Genomic DNA, 23,836 nt, shown 5'->3' with positions numbered 1-23,836 from the left:
TTGCCGACAACTGGATGCCAGGACTCTCAGAGTGACTGCAAGTCTCTCTTGTAAACTTACTGGGTTAAGATGAGCTCTTTTATGGCGAACGAAAGACTTGATCCGACGAAGTAGGTCATCGAATCAAATCAAAACATTGACGTCAATGCTGCTGCCAGTTCTGCCGCTGTTTACCTCTTTCTTCTTCTTCTAGTCCGTAGTCCGTAGAAATAGCAAAGTCGGTAGCTTTTCTTCATTAGCGCCACCTCTGTTCAAGAAAAGACTGCAACTATGTCGCGACCACCAGCGCAGGTATAAATAGTTACGGCGCTCCCATGAAGTCAAATTTGCGTGCGACAGGTCAGCTGCGGCGAATTTACCGGACACATTAATGGTTGCTAAACTGGTGGAAAAATAGTTGGCTTCGGCAAAAACACAGCAATGAAGGTTATACAACAAAGAAAAAACAACTTAACACCAGGAGCGGGTGGCGGAAATGCTGCCTTCATTGTTAACGGTTACTAAACCGCTGGGAAAATAGATAGCTTCGGTGAGAACACAACAACGAAGGTTATATCCAGCAAAGGAAAAAACAACTTAATACCAGGAGCGGGGGGCACAGACGCTGCCTTCACCGTCAGCGGGGATGAAATAGAACTACTCTCCATCTTTAGTCTGTGATCTAACAAGGTGTAACTTGTTGTGTTTACTGCAGGTTTTGGAGAGATCCTATTGCTAGAAAAGCTGAAAGAAAAGGACACGTGTTAACTGTCCGTCATGGAGAAAAAGTTGGAAATAAAGAGTTATTTATTGGATCTGATAGAGACAATAAAACTCTTACAATGATTAAATTAGTCAAGTTCAGAGCCAAGTGGAAGTGAAACTATGTGGTTATGGTTTAGCAATAAAGCAGCTACAGTATATAAGCCTGGAGGTGACAGGAGATGGACAAACCGATGTTTGACTGTCACTGAAATGGTAAGGTATATTCATTTTACTGTGCTGTGGACATTTGTGTTTTTCTAAAGAATCCTAGAAGCACACAAGAGGTGGCATGGTTAATTGGGAAATGTGTAAGTGTTTTTATATTTCATATGATTTCAAAGTATGTTCAGTGGTTTCGTGCTGTTTTAGATGAAGCTGTCAGTGTTGTTGCTGCCGGCCCTGCTGGCTATGTCCTCTAGTGCTAGTCTGCAAGACATCGTGAAGAAGAGCTCACAGATCGGAAAAGGTAAACAGAAACTGGTTCCGTGACTTTCCTTTGCAGCATGTATGGGATATATGCTGCTTGTTTTTTGTTGATATGTCTCTGTGTCTACTTTGTGTGTAGTTTCCACTTTAATAGTTCAAAGTTGATTTGCTCACTAAAATATAAATAGTGTCCTCTGACTATTCAGCTGCCAAAATCCAGATAAGAGAAGATCTAAGTTTATAAAAATGTTGATATGCTCATCAGAGTCACCTTCAATTAAAACTGTGCTCATAGCTCTAGGCCTAATGAGCAGCGGCAAATGTCTTTGGACTTTTTTGGAATTTTCCACAGTGTGGAAATTAAGCGCCCTAAGTAACTCATTTATGACACAGATTGACAGAAAACATTTGTTTGCCAGAACATGACACTAAGAGCAATAAAAACAACATCAAGAGATGACAACAGAGACAATATTGGACAATAAGTAAAGACCATTCCCCCACTTTACTCTATTCACTGCTATCTATCCATACATTTTTAGTTTGATTTGGAATTTACCTTGAGACTTGTGATTTACTGCTTCTATTTCTCATTTAGTTGTAAACATTTTGATACATTGCCCTGAATCTTGTTTTCCCTGTTAAGTTAGTTAGTTAGTTAGTTAGTTAGTTAGTTAGTTAGTTAGTTAGTTAGTTCTATTTTATTTCTGTGTAATGCCAAACATTTTGGCCCATCCCACATGGGATTACAAGACACCACAAACTTTAACAAACATCTTCCTGTCGCATATACAAATCATTCGGAGAAATACATGAATACTAATATATACATATACATACAACAAATCCTCAGTTAATCTCGAGAAATAGCTTTTTTCCTTATTTATTCTCATTTTTTCCTCAATTTATATGTTTCATATGTGAACAGCCATCTCAGTCTCAGTCAACAAAATCATGCTGTTCACAATAAAAAGGACAGTAAAAAAGCAAAATGGAACTCATTTTCTATATCATTCAAACAACACATGGGACAAATCCGTTTTTCCTCTTCTAAATTAACATATCGTCCTGTTTCAACAGTCAAAGGCAAAACCCCAGATCTTACTTGAGCACATAAAGAGCTTTGCCTTTTTGTCAAATTATATACAACATAATTCTCTGTGCCATATTCCGGTTTTATCATCACAACAATACGCAATATAGGCTTAGCCCATATATTGTCGGACCACTGCCTTTTGTCTTTAGCTAACAGATTTTTTAAACAAACCAATATTCAGCTTTTCATTATTTAAAAACAACTCACCAAAACCATGATTACAAAACAATTTTGTTAGACCAAGGATCAAGAATGTGTTTATCCCAGAGAAATATTTTCCTCGTCATATTTGCGTCCATATTTAATAGACGATTCCATAACTGAGCCATACATATCTTCCAGCGAGCCTCACATGATTCCCATCCTGTGTCTCCCACTATCGCCAATGTAGGGGTATATTTATGCACACCCAGTAAATATCTTATGGCACTATTTTGCACTAATTCACAATTAGATATATTCCTAAGTCATCTAACACCTGTCTTTCAGATTCTTGCTTTTACCAATGATTCCTCCCACAGCTCTATGTGCTGAATCAGCAAGAATCTTAACACCTTTTCTGAAATTCATATGTTCATCAATATAGAAACCTAGATATTTATATGAATCCGCAATGTTCAGCTTGTGTGACCCAATTTTAAACTCATAAGTGCTGCGAATAGTTAAAAGTTTTCTAAAGTGAATTATTTCTGTTTTCTTTCTATTGATAAACAGTCTCCATTTATTACACCAATCATAGGAGAGCATCGGCTGCATATTATCTTCAGAGGGTGACAGTAATACTATGTCATCCGCCTATGTTTCCACATCTTATCCCACAATTCAGTGCTTTAATTTCCTTTGCCAAATCATTTATATAAATTGCAAATAATGTGGGGGACAAAGCATCACCCTGTTTGTATGGAGTTCATTCAATCTTACACATTTGAACTGCTTCTTTTGTAAGACTATTATTAAGATCCTTATTTATCCAATATTCCCCTTTTAAAATATAGCCCTCTATTACATTTTTCCTCTGACATAAGTCCTCGTAGTACCTCCTATCAAAGTCAAACGTCTCACTAGAGAAAAGACCTTTGAAATCTTTCTCCCACCTATTGATTACATCAGACAGCCCAGTCACTAAACTACCATTATTCCCCAGCACTTCCATGGGTATTTTCCAACTACGCCTTGGCCCTAGTTTATTAATTTCTGACCAAAATCTCTAAGGGTCAGACGTTTGGATTCTCTTCAGGTTTAATACCAGTCCTCTTTGATAACGTCTTTTGTAGAATCTGTATCTTTTATCAAACCTATTCTGACTATTCTGAAAGGTTTCTAATTGTTTCTTCCTTTCTATTTTATTTAAACATTTCAGAAACATTTTCTGCTTTACGCATAGATTGCCACCATTCTTTTAACTATTTATCCCAATAAGGTTTTGTATTGAATGGCTTTTTTCTCCAGCTTTAATATCAGACTCTATGTCTTCTTTAATCAATTAACAAAGGCTGACATTGACTTGTTCTCTAAAACATAATTGTTTATCATTCTTCATTTCAAAAGGGTTGATAGCTGTAGGATAAGAAGTTAACTGATAAAGTCCTACTGACTTTCCTTCTTGTGGATGAATATTGTAATCTCTCCTGATAAGTTACATGACAATGAACCTCAGTCTTTATAAGACATTTTAACCACAGTAAAGAATAATCTGGGACTTTGCTTCTTTCTAAAATCAAATCCATACTACTATGACTGTGATATGACTGTTCTTGTCTTCCCCCTTTCTTTGTATACAGTTCCAATTCTGAACCCAGATCTAGGGAACAGGATTCCTCAAATCACAACCAACGGATCTTTGTTGGCTCTTCCGCCCCCTGCTGAATTTGAAAACAGGCTGGGTCAATCTTCCTCCTTCGTGTTTGGTGACTCCAACCTGAAATGGCAGACCTCGTCTGGCTCTCTCCCATCTGGTGCCGTATCAATTTACAATGGATATGCCAGTCGCACCGACTATGTCTGCAAATACGGGTGCTCATCTGGCTTCTACAACCCCAACTGGAGTGGTCATTACTGCTACTACCCCTTGTCAGGGAAAGAGTACCGTGCCAGCTCATTTGAGTTCCTGGTAAACAAAGACAACTTTGAATTTTTAGAATGGAAGGATGGCTCCTGGGGTTCAGTGCCTCGCAATGCAGTCTCCACATGCGGAGACACATATGTTGGGAGGAACAAATATGGCCTTGGGAAGGTGAGTGTTAAACACGAGGCCTTCTTCCTTCCCTGGAACGGTAAGGAGCATTGGTACAAGAGCTACCAGGTCCTGACCATCAATAAAGAAATAAACAGCGAGCGCATTTCCAATGTCAAATACAACACTAATGTTAAAGTCTTCCAGCATCCTCCAGAGACCATGACCAACTCCTTCATATCCAACAATGAGTGCAGCCCAGTTGTGAAAAGACTTGAGCTCTCAAAAACCTACACAGAGGAGAAAAGGTGGGACACCAGCACTGCTATCACGACTGGGGTCAGTAATAGCATCACCGCCCAAATCCCATTCATCGGCTCTGCAGGTATTACGCTCAGTGTTGAAACAACAAAGCAATTCTCAAGAGGAACCACTGTGGTGGAGTCAAAAACCTACTCGGTCTCTGTGGAGCAAACTGTCCCACCAAACCACTCCTGCAGTGTCAGTATGGTGGGATATAAGTATGAGGCAGACATCCCCTACACAGCTCGCCTCAGCCGCACCTACAGAAATGGGCAGACGACATGGTCGTACATCACTGGGACCTACAAGGGTGTCAACGTTGGAGAAATCCACTCTGTTGTGGATCGCTGTGAAGCTCTACCCAATTCCAAACCTTGTCCCTGAAAGAAAAATGTTATCTTAAGATATCTGACATAATCAATGTTAAATATTGGTGAAATTATAAATGTACTATACTAATTCTAGTTTTAATTGGCTGGGCAACAGGATAGGTTTTAGGAGTGGTGAAGGAGGAGTCAAGAAAGCTTCCCTGAGATGACATATCCAACGATTTCAGCAGAACACTGAAATATTACTAACTTTTCACCACAGAGAGCAGAGAACATAATATGTTAAAGGCTTTTTCATATTGAGCTTTATATTTTTCTCTGTTAAGTCACAGTCAGTAATTTTTGGAACGTACTATAAACAAACAAATATTGCAGTTATAGTAAAAATACAATAATGATGAGTTTTTGCTTGTTTTATTACAAATGAATGTAGGCTTGCAATAAAAATGATTTATATGTGTAAGGAATTGTATTGTTACCTCTGTTTAATGATAAGAGGACCATAGAGCTTTTATTGTGAAGGGGAAAACAGAAGTGGTGAAATGCTGTGATAAGTTTCCATTGACTGTGTTTTTGATTAATAAAAGGGAAGACATGTAGTGCCGTCTCGGTTCAGACATTAAAGCTTGTGTTTTAATATTATAGTTTAATAGTATAGTATATAGGTGAAATACAAAACCCTTTGTTACAATGTGTGCATGTATGAGGAAGCACTTTTCTGATTCTTGAATGATTATAATAAATACAGTGGTGAATCGGGGTCCTGGACCCTGGGCCTTCAATAAAACATACAAGCCATTTGACTGGTTTACTGATAAAAACACAAACCTATCATCAGCAACAGAAAACAATAACAACTTCATATATTTAGTTTTTGTACACTGTTAGTCCATAACGGTCTTGTGAATTAAATTAAGTGCAACTGAAGACAATACACAGCAGCTTTTGGTTACTGAAGCATGAGGAGGAAGAGCTGTACGCAGTGTGAAGGGGATCAAGCCTTTGCTGTTGTGGAGCGGCATCACTGTTAGATGTGCCCCCACAATTTATGTAACAAATGTAACAATGATTACATTTTCTCATGGATTTTATTTTTTACTTGACAAACAATATGTTAGAAACTGAAGACAAATTTAATTGACAAGTACTTTTATTGTCTTATAAAATATGTTAAGGCATATAAAACATAAAAGCAAGTTTATTTTTAGCTTTGCATTACAGTGTTATAGACATACAATATATCAGGTGCCTTATCTCATAGACCCTCTATTTTTCTTTCAAGGACAGGGCTTGGGATCAGGTACGTTCACAGCGATCCACCACACCCTGGACTTCTCCCATTTGGACGCTTTTGTAGGTCCCAGAGATGGATGTCCATGATGTAGGTGCGTTTGAGGCGTGCAGTGTATGGGATGACAATAATGACACTGCAGGAGTGGTTTGGTGGGTAATTGACCTTAACCGAAACAGTGTGGGTGGTTGACTCGATATAATTGGCCCCCTTGGTGAACTGGAGGGTCGTTTCTACGCTTAACTTAATAGTTGTGTACAAGGTTAAGGGGATTTGGGCAATGATGCTCGTCTTGACAATTGCTGTAATTGAAAAGCTGGTGTCCCACGTTTGCTCCAATTCGATTGCCTTTGACAGGGTAGTTGTCTCTGTCATAAGCTGACACTGATAGTTGTCGACGATAAACTTGCGCATGGTTTCTGGAGGATAATGAATGACTTTAACCCCATCAGTCTTATACTTGACATCAAACATGTCCTCGCTGTATATACTGTATCTCTGCTAATGCTCAGGACCTGGTAGCTGTAGTACCACTACTCAAAACCTTCATACGAAAGGTAGAAGACCTTATCATTAACAACAACCTTCCCAAGACCATACTCATTCTTCCCAACATATACTGTATCTCGCAACAGGAGCAGGGCTTGACTGCATTCTGAGGCACTGAACCGTAGTGGCCATCTTTCCATTGTAAAAGCTCAAAGTTGTCTTTGTTTACCAGAATGTAAACTTTGACCGTTACATATTGGGTTAGAAGAAATCAATAAGACAAAAAGTTTATCCCTCTTTTATATCTCTCTTTCCTTCATCATATGTTGTTGTCTGTTGCTTTGTGTTTGTGTTTTATGTCCCAACAGTTATGAAGACTACAGATCATTTAAAATGTTAACCTGCATCATGGTGCTGTGGTTTATCCACAAACCAGGTTTCTAATGCTACAAACCGCTCCAAATTCCACTCACACTAAGTTTATTGTATACCCAGGATCTGTATTGACTTTCTTTTTAAGCCTTATCTTTCTTTTTACTTTCAAAGGTTAATAATATCTTAAATACATTTACATATATTTATAATTTACACATGAAAGGAAAAGATCAACTTTATGTTCTTTTTGTCATCACAATTTTTTTCTTTGGATTGTATTATTTACAATGCATGTGTTTTGCCCCATTGGGTCAAGGGCAAGGACAAACAAATAAAAAGAAAAAATAATTTTGGGAATCCTTCTCTGTAATCACTGAAGTTAAAAAATGTTGAATAATAAACACACGAATACACATCATCTCAATCTAAAAATCAACACAAAGAACGTGCTGTTTCCCAACTAAAAATATTGAACTGCAGTATAATATACTGACTTTGTTCTGAGTGCTGTAGGGAATGAGTCCTAAAACCCAGAAATAAGTTAGTATTTCTGCACTTCCAGTTTCCTTGTTATGAAATCAATGTTTTTTTCAAATGGCTTTTTGGTTAGCTGCCCGTAGGCATTTAGTTAACACAAGCTTAAGAGATCTTCACGTTTTTTTTTTCCTACGACATAAAACACATCAGTAAATACCCCTCATGAATGTTGTGTCTTAAAGTGGCCATATTATGCTCATTTTCAAGTTCATAATTGTAATTTGAGATTGTATCAGAATAGGTTTACATGGTTTAATTTTCAAAAAACACCATATTTTTGTTGTACTGCGCATTGCTGCAGCTCCTCTTTTCACCCTGTGTCAGGTCTCTGTTTTAGCTACAGTGTGAGACCTCTCAACTTCTGTAAGATCTTTGTTGTCAGTTGCACATGCGCAGTAGCTAGGTAAGGATTACATGAGCTAGCTAGCTGTTTCTCCAACTTTTGCCTCTACAAGGCAGGATTAGCTGGGAGACTTCTTCTAAACAAGGAAGCACTTCCAACTTTGCGTGGAATACCTGCAGAACAGGGACATGTAAGTAGTTCTATACAATTTATTTTATAGATTAGGGTGAATTTGTGTGTGTTGTAGCAGTGTTTTGCCATTGAGCACGAGCTAGCATGGTAACGGTTAGCCCCCTGGACCCCTCGTTTTGACTAGTGACGTAGAAAGCCATGCAGCTTTTGAACAGCTCACCCGGAGACTGAAAGCAGGACACGTTCAGAAACCATATCTCACTCAAAACAGCATGGATGGATTTTTCAAAGTTTGTATGCGTGTGGAAGCACCAGAGACACCAGAGAGTTTTTTTTTCATAATATGGGCACTTTAAAAAAAAGGCTATTGCTAACAAGTGGGTAAATGAGACTACAGAGGTTGTCAGGGACATTATATGCTACCCTCAGCATACTGGTGGTGATGTTGGAGTCATGCGATAGTAGTGTAGTTATAATTTAAAGCAGCTTACACATGATTTAAGGTAAAACCACCCCGCATGGCTGTGCTTTTGTTTTTCTATTATGAGACACAACCTAGAGGAATCACTACGCATTGGTGTGGCGCACCACATGAAATTACCGCTAACCACTGCTCTCAAAGTTCAAATTATCACAACTTTTAACTTGTTGGCGCTGATCTTTGAAGGCACAACCACCTTTTGCAAAAACACCTGCACTGCCCTTTGTCTCTGATCCGCGTCCTTCCTCGCGGTTGTACCTCTGATCATGTATAGGCGGCTTTCAAAGGTTAATAATCTCTTAAATTAATCTAAGAGAAAGGAAAGAGAAAGAGAAATGTCAACTTTATGACGCTTTTTTTTGGTATCACAGAAACCGTTTAATCTTTGGATCGTATAATTTACTAAATAACTAAATTGGAACATCCCTCTCTGTGATCACTGGAGTTATACATTTCTGCTGAATAAACAGGATAAACTCTTCATATTCGTATATGAATTAATTCATTTTATGTAGCATTTATCCTTGCCTAATTAGCACAATGGAAGCAGGTAAATAACTTCTAGCCTGAAAACTCTTACAACTAATTTGAGCCTGCTATGTCCAGTCATAAGTTATTGATAACATTGCTGATAAAATGTGTAAATCACCAGGATAAATTGTGCACCTGTTTGATAGCCATAGGCTCTTTTGCTAGGAATTCCTGTTGGTCTTTATTCATGCAGCACATATAAAGCTGAACTTTCTTACTGTTACTTTCTTTTTTTTCTGTTTTCTTCTGTAGGTTAATAATCAAGAAACATTATTTTTTGGCATCACAGAAGCTTTTTAAATTTTGGATTTTATCATTTACGATGCCCCTTTACAACCACTTCCTTGTTGGATCAAGGGCAAAGAAATATCCCTATTTGTAAGCATTGTAGTTTCACATATCAATTGAATAAACAAAATCAACTCTTACAATATACATTATGTTATCATATGTAATAAATCCCTTTTCTCCAGCATTTATCCAAGCTAAATCAGCACAAAAACGTAAAGTTGCTATTTTTTTAACATCACATTTTATAAATATATTTTGAGAGATGTTTTAATTCATTTTGCATTGCTTATCTGACCTTGTCATTTTGATTTGAGGCATTACTTGTGTGGATAAAGATTTTAATTTTGTGGATTATTTGTGTACTTTGAAGATTTTTTGTATTTGACCTTTTCTCCTGCTGATTTAGTTTAATAATATGCACATGTTTTTGGTGTTAGGATATCCTTGGATTGGCCATAAATTGATTGCCTTGATTTGTAATGTAATAATTGTTGATAAGTCTTCTGGTAGCTGTGCCAAGAGAAATTTCAATCATTCCCAATCTTACAGAGACGGAGAGTATAAGTATATGTAAGGAGATAACATGGACACAGGCTAATTATTGATCACTAACATGCTAGTTAACATTAGTAATTAAACCTAAACAGCTAACGTAAGTCGAAACTGCCTGCGAGCTTCTCCTGTACTATACGGTAATTCCTCTACTGTGCGACAGTAAGTCACTTGGTTATGACACAATCGTTAGCCTATTTTTATAAAAATGTGTGCTATGGATCCATAATGTGAGGTAATAGAGCCTTATATACATTGTTGTGTTTCTTTAGAAATAAACAATGGACAAATAGAGTCTTTAAACACTTCAGATGTAAAGTTATTGGCTGTCAAAGTGGTGCCAAAATGTATGCTAGTCCGTGGAATGCTAATGGTTCTTTGTAGCGTCAAAATGGCGCCATAGGAGGTTCGAGTTCTGAAGTGAAGCTTACCTCCTTGGCGAGTTTAAATAGTTACGGCGCTCCCATGAAGTCACATTTGCGTGCGACAGATCAGCTGCGCCGAATATACTGGACACATTAATGGTTGCTAAACTGGTGGAAAAATAGTTGGCTTCGGTTAGAACACAACAACGAATTTTATATCCAGCAAAGGAAAAAACATCTTAATACCAGGAGCGGGGGGCACAGACACTGCCTTCACCGTTAACAGGGATGAAATAGAACTACTCTCCATCTTTAGTCTAACCTAACAAGGTGTAACTTGTTGTGTTTACTGCAGGTTTTGGAGAGATTCTATTGCTAGAAAAGCTGAAAGAAAAGGACACGTGTTAACTGTCCGTCATGGAGAAAAAGTTGGAAATAAAGAGTTATTTATTGGATCTGATAGAGACAATACATCTCTTACAATGATTAACTTAGTCAAGTTCAGAGCCAAGTGGAAGTGAAACTATGTGCTTTATGATTTAGCAATAAAGCAGCTATAGTATATAAGCCTGGAGGTGACAGGAGATGGACAAAGTGATGTTTGACTGTCACTGAAATGGTAAGGTATATTTGTTTTATTGTGCTGTGGACATTTGTGTTTTGGCTAAAGAATCCTAGAAGCACACAAGAGGTGGCATGGTTAATAGGGAAATATAAAAGTGTTTAGGAGTTTTTTATCCTATAAAAGAACAATATTAAGTATGCTTCCGCAATTTAAAACGTTTAAGATTTTACACATGCTTTTTGTAATCTTTATTCAAGTCTTCCTAGATGTAAACAAGTAAGTACAGATATCCCAAGCAATACAAGGGCATATTATACTAACTTAAATATGTTTCATATGATTTCAAAGTATGTTCAGTGGTTTCGTGCTGTTTTAGATGAAGCTGTCAGTGTTGTTGCTGCCGGCCCTGCTGGCTATGTCCTCTGGTGCTAGTCTGCAAGACATCGTGAAGAAGAGCTCACAGATCGGAAAAGGTAAACAGAAACTGGTTCCGTGAATTTCCTTTGCAGCATGTATGGGATATGCTGCTTGTTTTTTGTTAATATGTCTCTGTGTCTACTTTGTGTGTAGTTTCCACTTTAATAGTTAAAAGTTGATTTGCTCAGTAAAATATAAATAGTGTCCTCTGACTATTCAGCTGCCAAAATCCAGATAAGAGAAGATCTGAGTTGATTAAAATGTTGATATGCTCATCAGAGTCACCTTCAATTAAAACTCATGGCTCATAGCTCTAGGCCTAATGAGCAGCGGCAAATGTCTTTGGACTTTTTTGGAATTTTCCACAGTGTGGAAATTAAGCTCCCAAACTACCGTATTTTCCGGACTATAAGTCGCACTTTTTTTCCTACTTTGGCTGGTCCTGCGACTTATAGTCAGGTGCGACTTATATATCAAAATATATATAATTTAACATGTTTTTACATGTTATTTTATACTGAAAACATTGCCGTCTACAGCCGCGAGAGGGCGCTCTAGGCTTGTGACAACCAGAACGCTCCTCCTAAAGACAACTGAGAAAGAAAAGAGATAACAAACTGCAGGTAGTAAAATATGCAGCCGAAAACGGTAATCGAGCAGCAGAAAGAGAGTTTGAAATGAGGGAGAAACTTATGAGGGAGACTGGCGCCTTTTAATACATCCATGCTCCACGCCCTGGTAGCTAGTTGTTCTGTGTGCTATTGTATAGTTCAATAACTGTTAATGTGTTACGTTAACATACCGGACACCTACCGTATTCAGCCTGTTGATCTGTGTGCTATTGTGTAGTTGAATAACTCTTGTATTTATAATCTAAATAAATGCGATTTATAGTCCGGTGCGACTTATATATGTTTTTTTTCTCTTCATGACGCATTTTTTGACTGATGCGACTTATACTCCGGAGCGATTTATAGTCCGAAAAATACGGTAACTCATTTCTCATACAGTTAGATTAACAAAAAACATTTATTTGCCAGAACATGACACTAAGAGCAATAAAAACAACATTAAGAAATGACAACACAGACAATATTAAGACAATAAGTAAAGACCATTCCCCCATTTTACTCTATTCACTGCTATCTATCCATAATTTTTGTGTTTGATTTGGAATTTACTTTGAGACTTGTGATTTACTGCTTCTATTTCTAATTTTAATGTAAACACATTTTGATACATTGCCCTGAATCTTGTTTTCCCCTGTTTAATGTTTCAGAAATACAGTATATGACTGTGATATGACTATTATTGTCTTCCCCCTTTCTTTGTATACAGTTCCAATTCTGAACCCAGATCTAGGGAACAGGATTCCTCAAATCACCACCAACGGATCTTTGTTGGCTCTTCCGCCCCCTGCTGAATTTGAAAACAGGCTGGGTCAATCTTCCTCCTTTGTGTTTGGTGACTCCAACCTGAAATGGCAGACCTCGTCTGGCTCTCTCCCGCCTGGTGCCGTTTCAATATACAATGGATATGCTGGTCACACCGACTATGTCTGCAAATACGGGTGCGCATCTGGCTTCTACAACCTCAACATGGGTCCTTACTGCTACTACCCCTTGTCAGGGAAAGAGCATCGTGCCAGATTATTTGAGGTCCTGGTAAACAAAGACAACTTAGAATTTTTAGAATGGAAGGATGGCTCCTACGGTTCAGTGCCTCAGAATGCAGTCTACACATGCTCCCCCGGAGACACATATGTTGGGAGGAACAAGTATGGTCTTGGGAAGGTGCATGTTAAACACGAGGCCTTCTTCCTTCCCTGGAAAGGTGATGAGTATTGGTACAAGAGCTACCAGGTCCTGACCCTCAATAAAGAAATAAACAGCGAGCGCATTTCCAATGTCAATTACAACACTAATGTTAAAGTCTTCCAGCATCCTCCAGAGACCATGACCAAGTCCATCATAGCCAACAATGAGTGCAGCCCAGTTGTGAAAAGAGTTGAGCTCTCAAAAACCTACATGGAGGAGAAAAGGTGGGATACCAGCACTGCTATCACGACTGGGGTCAGTAATAGCATCACCGCCCAAATCCCATTCATCGGCTCTGCAGGTATTACGCTCAGTGTTGAAACAACACTGCAATTCTCCAGTGGAACCACTGTGGTGGAGTCGAAAACCTACTCGGTCTCTGTGGAGCAAACTGTCCCACCAAACCACTTCTGCAGTGTCCGTATGGTGGGATATAAGTATGAGGCAGACATCCCCTACACAGCTCGCCTCAGCCGCACCTACAGAAATGGGCAGACGACATGGGCGTACATCACTGGGACCTACAAGGGTGTCAACATTGGAGAAATCTACTCTGTTGTGGATCGTTGTGAACCTGTACCTAATTCCAAGCCTTGTCCCTGAAAGAAAAATGTTATCTTAAGATATCTGACATAATCAATGTTAAATATTGGTAAAAATGATACATGTACTATACTAATTCTAGTTATAATTGGCTGGGCAACAGGATAGGTTTTAGGAGTGGTGAAGGAGGAGTCCAGAAAGCTTCCCTGAGATGACATACAGGCCAGCCGACAGTCTTGCCTGGGCCCGGGACGAGATAATCAGATGGGTCCCCCCTGTGCCCAGATCTCTCCTTTTCCCTTGCTCTTCCTCTCCTCTGCTCTTCCTCTCCGGTTTCTCTCCTGTCCTCTTCCTCTCCTGTTCCTCGCCTCTGCTCTTCCTCTCCTCTGATCTTCCTCTCCTCTGCTCTTCCTCTCTTGTTCATCACCTCTGCTCTTCCTCTCCTCTCCTCTCTCACTGAAATTAAGTGTGTGATCAGTCTCTGATCCATCCTGCTCAGACTCTCCGACAGGGCAGCGGGCCCCTCCCGCATCACTCTCTCTCTTTCTCTCTCTCTCTCTCTCTTCTCTCTCACCGGTAGCCTGACTCTGTCCCTCCGTTGTGGGGCAGCGGGCCCCTCCCGCATCCCTCTCTCTGTCACCTGACTGCAGCTGGATCTCTCTCTGTCTCATCCTTTCTGACAGAGCTACCAAACTCAACTGTTTCTGTCAAAGAGAACGTGTTGTGTCAATCTTTTTTACAAGCTAATGGACGTTAACATTAGAGCTGGGCTGTTAGGTTACATTACAAGGCTCGTAAACGTTGGCTGCGCTGTTTCTTACCTTGCTCTATGTTGATAGTTCCAGCTTCACCGTCACCACCTTTTTAAAAATATTTGTTTAGAAAATCTCTAAGGCCTCTATTTTCTTCTTCTCTTTTCTTTCCTTTTCTTAGCACCGGACTTGTGCTGACCGGACATTTTGAGCGTACTGAACTTCAAATCTACTGACAACATCAAAGTTTGATCAGTCCCTACTCTGATCTTGCCACACATCCTCTTTTATATGGATAATATAGATTCATCAATATCAGACTTAGTCAACATGATTATTCTAATGGGTAAATATCATATTTATTGCAGTAAGTGGAGATCTTCTAAGCCTTCCTTTGTTTGGTTTATACATGACTTTAAATAGTTTTTTTCCTCACTGAAAAAGATCAAATCTACTAAGATTGCAAGGAAAATGTGTAGTGACATATCTAGGAAATTACTGTTTTGATTAGTCTCTCCTTGTGTACCGCTCTAAATGTTAATTTACTTTCTCTAGCCTTTTTGCTTTTGACTTGTGTATTTTAAGCAGCTCCCCCTTTTTGTTTTATTCTTCGTTGTTTCTTTTTCTCAGGTAATTCTTCTTGTACATTGACAACATTTGTATTGTATGTAAGCATGTATATCTTTCCCCAACGAGAGTTTTGTATGTTGGTGCTTTTTGTCAATAAAAAAAAAAAAAAAAAAATCAAAGTTTGATCAGTGACCAAAACATTTTTGTGTTGGGGGTGGGGGGGTTCTTGACCACTATTTCAAGGACAATTAGGAAGAAAACAAATAAAAAGCTTTTATGTAACTCAAATATTATTTTTTTTTCAACAAATAGGCCTATTTAAAAATATATATTTTTTAAATGATTCCATAATTTAATGAGGGCCCAGTCCTTGTTGTCTGGAAAAACAACACATATGTTGCGTTCACTTGAAATTTGCCTCACCAGCCTTGTGCTGCATTCAAAGTTGTTGTAAAATACCCTTTTCCCATTCAGTGGTTGTTATTGTCGTTTAACAGTAATTTACTGGTGAAATAAGTTATTGTTATAAGTTATTGTTATTATATTTTTAATAATTCATTTAATTTTGAGCCAACTGTTTTGGGGTCCTTTTTTTATTCAACTATCATATCATATATACTGTATATATATATATATATATATATATATATATATATATATATATATATATATATATATATATATATATATATATAAAGTATTGTGTTAGCACCGGGAAAATGTTGTGATCTCCCCATTTAAACGTGTCTTCAGTTTCTTAACATATTGTTTGTCAAGTAAAAAATTAAATCCATGAGAAAATGTAATCATTGTTACAAAAATAAACTTACAGGCAAACTAATCAGTATGATGGTTACAGACAGGACCAGCAGCATGGTAATGGTATAAAACAATTACAGATAAATAAGCCAACACTTCATTTATTACTTCAGTGTTGTTAAAAAAAGAAATCCAGATATAAGAAACTTAAGAAAGAAAGGTATACGTTATGAAGCCCTCTAGGGAAAATTCTGTTTTTTCCCTGTACACATGGGTCCAAAGTACACACAGGCACACACAGGACCTACAGACATTGATTATTGTTATGTAGAGATGTTGCATTGATGGGGCTGCTGTTGTCAGGCTCTAAGGGTTCGGTACCTTGCTCATGTGCACCGCAGCAGTGCCAAGGTCAACTGCATGGCATCTCTCCAGCAGTTCACACTCTATCTGGTTACGTACGGGGAGTACATCCTTACAGACCGAGCTACTACTGCCCAATTTAAGAGATGAAATATGTTCAAAGTGTTTAGCGTCTTGGTACATTCAGTGAAGTGTAAAAAACAAGGAAAGTCAAATAATAAGAAGAAAAGAATTTTGATTAATGCAGTGCATTTGTCCTTGTTGTTTAAGTAAATAATATCTTAAAAGTTGGAGTGTGACAATTAATATTTCTTTCTTTTTTTATTACTAATTTAAGCAGGTAATTAAAGTTGTTGTAGAAAAATCATACAAGACACAAAGTAATATTCCAGGCAGATTATTTTTATGTTTTTAAACATGATTGGAAGGCAGATATGAACGGTGTATATCCCTTCTTTTCTAAAAAGACTAAAGCAACAAGCAACACAGAAGAAACATACACACACTGCAGGTCCAAAATCCTAAAATTGCTTTTGTGGTGGGATTAAAATTCAATTGTGGGGGCACGACTAACAGTGATGCCGTTCCACAACAGCAAAGGCTTGATCCCCTTCACACTGCATACAGCTCTTCCTCCTCATGCTTCAGTAACCAAAAGCTGCTGTGTATTGTCTTCAGTTGCGCTTACTTTGATTCACAAGACCGTTATGGACTAACAGTGTACAAAAACATAATCTATGAAGTTATTGTTTTCTGTTGCTGATGATAGGTTTGTTTACATCAGTAAACCAGTCAAATGGCTTGTATGTTTTATTGAAGGCCCAGGGTCCAGGACCCCGATTCTCCACTGTATTTATTATAATCATTCAAGAATCAGAAAAATGCTTCCTCATACATGCACACATTGTAACAAAGGTTTTTGTAGGTCACCTATATACTATACTATGAAACTATAAAATGAAAACACAAGCTTTAATGTCTGAACCGAGACAGCACTACATGTCTTCTCTTTTATTAATCAAAAACACAGTCAATGGAAACTTTCATCACAGCATTTCACCACTTCTTTTCCCCTTCACAATAAAAGCTCTATGGCTTAACTTCCTCTTATCATTAAACAGAGGTAACAATACAATTCCTTACACATATAAATAATGTAATTGCAAGCCTACATTCATTTGTATTAAAACAAACAAAAACTCATCATCATTGTATTTTTACTATAACTGCGACATATACAGTACGTTCAAAAAATTACTGACTGGGACTTAAAAATATAAAGCTCAAAATGAAAACGCTTGTTGCATTTGTCATCTCAGGGAAGCTTTCTTGACTCCTTCTTCATCACTCCTATAAACTATCTTGTTTTCCAGCTAATTATAACTAGAATTTGTATAGTAGACAGACATAGTCGTAGCGAGCGGCATTTCCATTGTAAATTGAAATGGCACCAGATGGGAGAGAGCCAGACGAGGTCTGCCATTCCAGGCTGGAGTCTTGCAGACCAGCTGAAGACATAGCCAGCAGGGCCGGCAGGAAACACTGAGAGCTTCATCTAAAACATAGCATAAAACCACTGAACATACTTTGAAATCATATGAAACAATTTTAAATTAGTATAATATGCCCTTGTATTGCTTGGGATATCTGTACATACTTGTTTACATCTAGGAAGACTTGAATAAAGATTACAAAAAGCATGTGCAAAATCTTAAAAGTTTCGAATTGCGGAAGCATACTTAATTTTGTTCTTTTATGGGATAATAACTCCTAAAAACGTTCACATATCCCAATTAGCCATGCCACCTCTTTTATGCTTCTAGGATTTTTGACTTTAGCCAAAACACAAATGAAAATCTCTCACCCCCGCATGGAAAACTTTAGTTTACCTTCAGTGTACAGAATAGGCAGGGCCAAAAGCAGCAATATTGGCAGCTTCACCTGCAGATAAAACACAGATGATTGATCATGCCAGAGATGGACACTATTGAATTGTCTGTTGATGAATTTGAGAAAATCCCATTTTCATGCAGTTTTAAAATGTTAACTTTTTAATTAGGTTAGTGGTAGTACATTTCTTGTATAAATTGACTTTCTACTTTTAACCTGCAACAAAAGATTAAAGGTATAGTGGAGGATTTTCACGAATTTTAGAAAAGAACCGCCCGCTGTACATTTTGAAAAAAATGCACATGCGCAACACTCTGCCTGCTCCCGAGAGGGAACGCCTATTAAACGTGTGCACGAGAGTGCACTGTTTACAAGTTGCTGTCGGCATGGCTCATACAAGCCTACTTTCAGAAAGGAGATTTGCACTTTTTCACAAATTGAGATGTTTACCGTGTGTGCGCGGTGCGTGACTTGTGCCAGGGCTAGCATCGCTAATCATAGCTTACATCAACTTTTACTTTTCTATTTCATGCTATTTCTCCAAATAGCATGCCAAACTTTACCTGTGGAGTAGAAACTTCACGACTGAGGCATCAGTGGGAAGCCTAACCTGTGCTTTTAGCGCACGCCAGCGTGTGAAATATTCTCCCAAAAGCTTCAATGCTTCAATGAATGGCTGAAACCGTAGCTCAAGCTCACCACACATATACACCTGAAAGCTCGGGACGTGCACGTACGACGGCCTTACGTAAACATATCACCAGAATGATTGACAACTAGGAGGACCAATAGTCTTGATGATCCACCCGTATAATATGCCCTTGTATTGCTTGGGATATGTGTACATACTTGTTTACATCTAGGAAGGCTCCTCTAGGAAGAAAATCCTCCACTATACCTTTAACTACTGAAAGATTTTCAAATTAGTCAACATAAGTGGTTGAAATTTATGAGAATTAATCTCCGTCAGATTTATGAACCTGTCCAACGTATCCAGGCATATATAGCTGCCTTATTGCTTAATCAAAAACATACTCTCACTTCATCTGGGCTTTGACTTTGACCATTAAATATTGGGGTAGAAGAAATCAATAAGACACAAAGTTCAACCCTCTTTTATAGCTCTTTTCTTTATCATATTTAGTTGTCTGTTGCTTTGTGTTTTATGTCAACATTTATGAATGATGATCCTGCATGATGAATTCCTGAAGGATTAGGGTTAGCCCAAACCAACAGTTTAAAATTTTGGGAAATGCTCTCATTCACTTTTCTGCCTAAAGTTAGATGTAGTGGTGGTATATAAAGCGATCGGGTGGTGATGGCGCAGTGGATATGACACATACCTTTGGTGTGAGAGATCCGGGTTCCCACTTTGATACATCAACCAATGTGTCCCTGAGCAAGACACTTAACCCCTAGTTGCTCCAGAGGCTTGCGACCTCTGACATATATAGCAATTGTAAGTCGCTTTGGATAAAAGCTTCAGCTAAATGACATGTAATGTAGATGAGACAATGCTCGTATGGGCAACGATATGGGTGACTGGGAGAAATGGTGTGGGAGGAGTTCAGGAAGGCGATGGAGAAGGACTTTTAGTTGGTCCAAATAATCAGATTTTGACCTATAAACAGTGGGGTTAAAGAAGAATAACAATAACAACAGCATGATTATTTTTGTGTGCAGAATTGTTGGTTACATTTTTCTCCTAACATAACCCCATAATGTCAGTTGTTTTTCATAAAGGGAGGAGCAGACATGAGAATATCCAAGGTTTGACACCTGAGCTGTTTTGTCCGTTTTAACCGATCCCTGGAGCCGGTTGGTTCGGGGGAACTGAAAATGTGGGTCTCGATTTTCTTCCAAGTGCAACAGAGTTCAGTTCACTTTAGGTGATAACACGAGCCACCCCAAATAAAAGAAGTGACCCTGTTGTGGTTGGGACCAGCTGGCTGTGAGTTTTTGTTTATTTTTCTCTGCTGTTAGTATTTTTTCGTTGCTCTGCCTCTCTCTCCCTGTGTCTCTTTTGCTTTCCCTCCTCCCCTACTGCCTACTCCCTGCTTTCCTCCTCCCCTCCTGCCTACTGCTGGCCAGCTGACTACACACACCTGCTGCCAATCACCCATCACTGCCCTCCCGCCGCTCACACCTGCCATCCATCTGCAATCAAGCACAGTACTTCAACCCCGGCCCAACAGACCATCTCTGCTGAATTGTTGCCTCATCTTCTCTGGTGACTCTCCATGCCAACTAATGCTTATCTTCTAACTTTTTGCCTAACCTGTGTTACTCCTTACCTGACCCTCCTTTGTGTTTTTCTTTCAGATCCACTTCCTCCCTCTGTTCCAGTCAGCTGGCCTCCCCGTTCAGTCCTCCTCCCACGGCACCCTACATCGCTCTGCCTCCGCTTCCTCGCTCCGGCCAGCCCTCCTCCGCTCCTCGGCTCCCCCGTTCCAGTGCCTCCTCCGCGGCTTCCCAGCCCCGGTTTCCCCGCGTCTCCCTGAGTTCCCTGGTCATCCTAGATTTTTCCCTTGAGCCCCTGCCATCCTAGTTTCTTCACCTTCGTCCCTCACCATCCTAGGTTTTTCCCTTTTGTCCCTCACCTTCCTAGTTTTGTCTCCCATACTCCTCCCTCCTTGTTTGTTTAATAAAGTATTTGTTTTTGAGCATTGCATTTGAGTCCGTTCTGTCCATCGTCACAGACCCAAAGAACAGTGCATTCTGTTTATTTATTAACTGATTAATCAATGTGTAAATTATTATAGTTGGCATATTTTAGTTAATGTAATGGGCGGGTTACCTAGTCACCCCAAAGTAAATTTGATTGGATACATTTATGTAAACGTTCAAGTTATTAAACTATTATAAGGTTTTACAGGAAGGGATCAAGACAAGGATGTCCCATTCTTGTGCCGTATGTCACTACATTTTATAACCCCACCCACTGGAGGGGGACAGTCACATGCAGTCACTCATCCACACCACCATCCCTGAAGCCTGACATCCCACTAACATCATCAGTTCTCTCTTCCCTCACCCAACAGTTGGCAATAGGCCACAGTGTTTTTCGATTATCTTCCCAGTTTACTTTATGTATATCTATATTTGGCTACTTAAAATCATCTCTCTGGCAAATCTTAATCTGATTTTGACCAATAAACAGTTAGGTTAAAGTAGAAATCAATAGCATGAGTTTATTTTGTGTGTGCACAATTGTTGGTTAAAATGGTTCCCCGTTTTGTCAGATGGTCCGGTTGTGGTTTGGGGTGGTGTGAAAGCCCATTTGAACCAAACAACTCGGACTACAGACCAGACAACTCATCTCTGGTCAGCCTGAAAATGTGGGTCTCTGTTTGCTTCTACGTGCACCAGAGTTCAGTTCACTTTAGGTGAGAACACGATCCACCCGTAATATGAGATAGGGAACCAAAAAACTGTGCATTCTGTATATTTATAATGAATTTATCAATACGTGAATGATTATAGTCGGTATATTTTAGTTAATGTAATGGGCGGGTAAGCTAGTGAAAGAAAACTAAAACATAATAACCATGTTGTAAATGCAATGTTTAATATTTTAACCAGCAATAAAGCAAACAAAGACCGAAATATTATAACTATAAGAAAGAGTGCAGAATGTGTTTCCATCTTGTTTAATTTGATATCTATTGAAGTTACACCTGCAAAAGAATAATAATGTTATTAGCAGGACTTTGTATGTCTGAGTGTGGATCCAAAAAAACAAGCAGAACTTGAACACACCCACACGTACATGTGTTTTAATGACTTGTGAAAGCCACACCTGCAAAATAATTTAAACCTTTATTAGTATTTCAGTGCAGAACACCACTGCTCAGACAGCAACAAGGGGCAAGGGCAACATGTTCGAGGGTTCCTTTGATTATCCGACTGGTTTTGCAACTGCTTACCTTAATACTGAATGGCAGGCAACCACATTGTGACTGCAGATGAATAGGTGCTGTTAAGCTGAACTCTGCTTTACTTTCTGGCAGATCTCGGAGAACTATGACCCTGACCTTTTCGAACCTTAAAGATACAGAATCTTTTAAATAATTTCTAAAAAGCAGGAGAAATGAAGAACACGGCTCGGCAGGAAACATGTTGACAAATTATTCTTTCTAGTCTGATTCTTCCTAGTGTTCCTTTGTCTAAGGGTTCCACTATCCTCTTGAGATCACAAGTGAATCCACCATCAGGAAACATAAATGTCATTGCACAAAAATTAAATCCTACCAAGTATATCCATCAACTTTCTGGTCAACATATTTAAAAACACTTAATATAAGACACAATCACCTAGTGATATGATGAAGTAATATTTCAGTTTGCTATAGGGACTTGTTTTTAGACGATGCATCTTAAATATATTAAGTGAAAGAGTCTTGAAAACATCTTGTTTTGAGGTATATCTCATATCTTATTTCAAGAAATCTTACAGAGTGAATTTTCATTTGTTCTACTGGCAGATTTTTGTTTTACTTATTACAGACAAAAGACACCTTGTAATCATTGTTTTTTATTTTCATTTATTTTTGAAGTGCATGCACATGTTCATGCAGGTAGAAAGAAGAAAACTGGAAGAACAAGATTTGATCAACTGAGCTTCCCCGCCCATCTCCCGCCCTGCTCATGTCTTTTATCATCTCTGCAGTGTTTTTAACAGCCTCTTTTTCACTGCCAAAGTTCCCTCATGCCTTTCCTTTCTAGCAACTGTTACCTGGAACCCTGTCCCCTGTCGGCCTGCCTAACCCTCTGCCTGATCCCTCGAGTTTTGACCTGTGTCACTGTAAGTTTCTTACATATGCCAGATTTTCTCTAAAAGACTAACTAAAATGTTTACTTTATTACAAGTCATGACAGCAATGCTGGTATTGTTTTTCCCGTTTGAGTCTGTCTGTGTTATCATAGCTGTAGTGGCTATTCCGTTTCAGAATGATAGCCACTGCCCCAGCAATAAAAGAGTGGCAAGAATGGTTTTAACACACATTTGTTTCTTTGTTGTTGAGCCAGGCACCATGCGTTCGTTGTTTGAAAATAGTAATTAAACTCAAGTATCATACCTATTGAAATAAATCTTCAAGATCTAATGTAGCATGTGTGTGAATCAGGGAAAATAAATAATACTGATGGTTTCTTAAATGATATCAAATAAGATGAAACAGGATGTCTAGAAAACTGTGTTTGGTTTCAACTAAAGCTAGGACTTCCAAATCTTTCCGCTTATGTTTCCAACTTCCCTTTATTAATTATACCACACCCACAATTACTATGGTGTGGCTAATTTGCCAATCACTAGCTGTTAATCAAAATCAGTGGATCAGAACTATAACCAAAATATGCGAAGTCTTAAAATAACTATTGTTCTTTAAATATAAACAAAAAAAGCTTGTTTGGCTCCTACAATGGCAAAAGGGGTACTTTGCCAGGTGTATGTCTTTCTGTCCGTCTTACTGCGGCCAGGTTTTTTTTTATCATGATAGCGTCACAACTGTAAAAGCAGTCACAAAATGTTACAGTTGTGTAGTTAACATCAAATGAAGGCAGAGTTAGAAGATAGATGTAGTCTGAGCAAGGACGCCAGAAATAGAGGGGGGGTAGGAAGTAAGAATATCCCCGAAGCACCAGCAGGATTGCGTTTGATATTCTGATATTTTCACCAGCGCTGGATTTTAAGGTTAGTTTAT

General features: G+C 38.6%; 3 protein-coding genes and 1 long non-coding RNA gene across 5 annotated transcripts; 3 read left to right on the top strand and 1 right to left on the bottom strand.

Annotated features, from left to right (window-relative positions):
- Positions 1 to 270: 270 nt before the first annotated feature.
- Positions 271 to 5,126, top strand: LOC114556282 (natterin-3). Its single transcript, XM_028579192.1, has 3 exons — positions 271 to 291; positions 1,114 to 1,210; positions 4,048 to 5,126. Exons 1-3 carry the CDS (start codon positions 271 to 273, stop codon positions 5,124 to 5,126), a joined length of 1,197 nt encoding a protein of 398 aa, XP_028434993.1.
- Positions 5,127 to 11,399: 6,273 nt separating this feature from the next.
- Positions 11,400 to 13,860, top strand: LOC114556281 (natterin-3-like). Its single transcript, XM_028579191.1, has 2 exons — positions 11,400 to 11,496; positions 12,779 to 13,860. Exons 1-2 carry the CDS (start codon positions 11,400 to 11,402, stop codon positions 13,858 to 13,860), a joined length of 1,179 nt encoding a protein of 392 aa, XP_028434992.1.
- Positions 13,861 to 17,096: 3,236 nt separating this feature from the next.
- Positions 17,097 to 19,561, bottom strand: LOC114556147 (uncharacterized). Of its 2 annotated transcripts, none has more exons than XR_003692639.1 (3): positions 19,478 to 19,561; positions 18,134 to 18,185; positions 17,097 to 17,799 (listed from the first exon to the last, which is right to left on the bottom strand). It is a non-coding gene; the product is annotated as an uncharacterized LOC114556147 (long non-coding RNA). The 2 variants fall into 2 exon arrangements; XR_003692638.1 differs by lacking the exon at positions 19,478 to 19,561 and adding an exon at positions 18,698 to 18,728.
- Positions 19,562 to 19,889: 328 nt separating this feature from the next.
- On the top strand, positions 19,890 to 20,701 carry LOC114556280 (proline-rich receptor-like protein kinase PERK2). The gene is made up of 3 exons (XM_028579190.1): positions 19,890 to 19,904; positions 20,118 to 20,364; positions 20,457 to 20,701. Exons 1-3 carry the CDS (start codon positions 19,890 to 19,892, stop codon positions 20,633 to 20,635), a joined length of 441 nt encoding a protein of 146 aa, XP_028434991.1. The 3' UTR covers positions 20,636 to 20,701.
- The last annotated feature ends 3,135 nt before the right edge of the window (positions 20,702 to 23,836 follow it).

Source organism: Perca flavescens, chromosome 5 (assembly GCF_004354835.1).
Source record: "Perca flavescens isolate YP-PL-M2 chromosome 5, PFLA_1.0, whole genome shotgun sequence".
Taxonomy (NCBI): Eukaryota; Metazoa; Chordata; class Actinopteri; order Perciformes; family Percidae; genus Perca; species Perca flavescens.
Note: the sequence above shows the minus strand (reverse complement) of the source record. Positions and strands in the feature narration are given on the sequence as shown.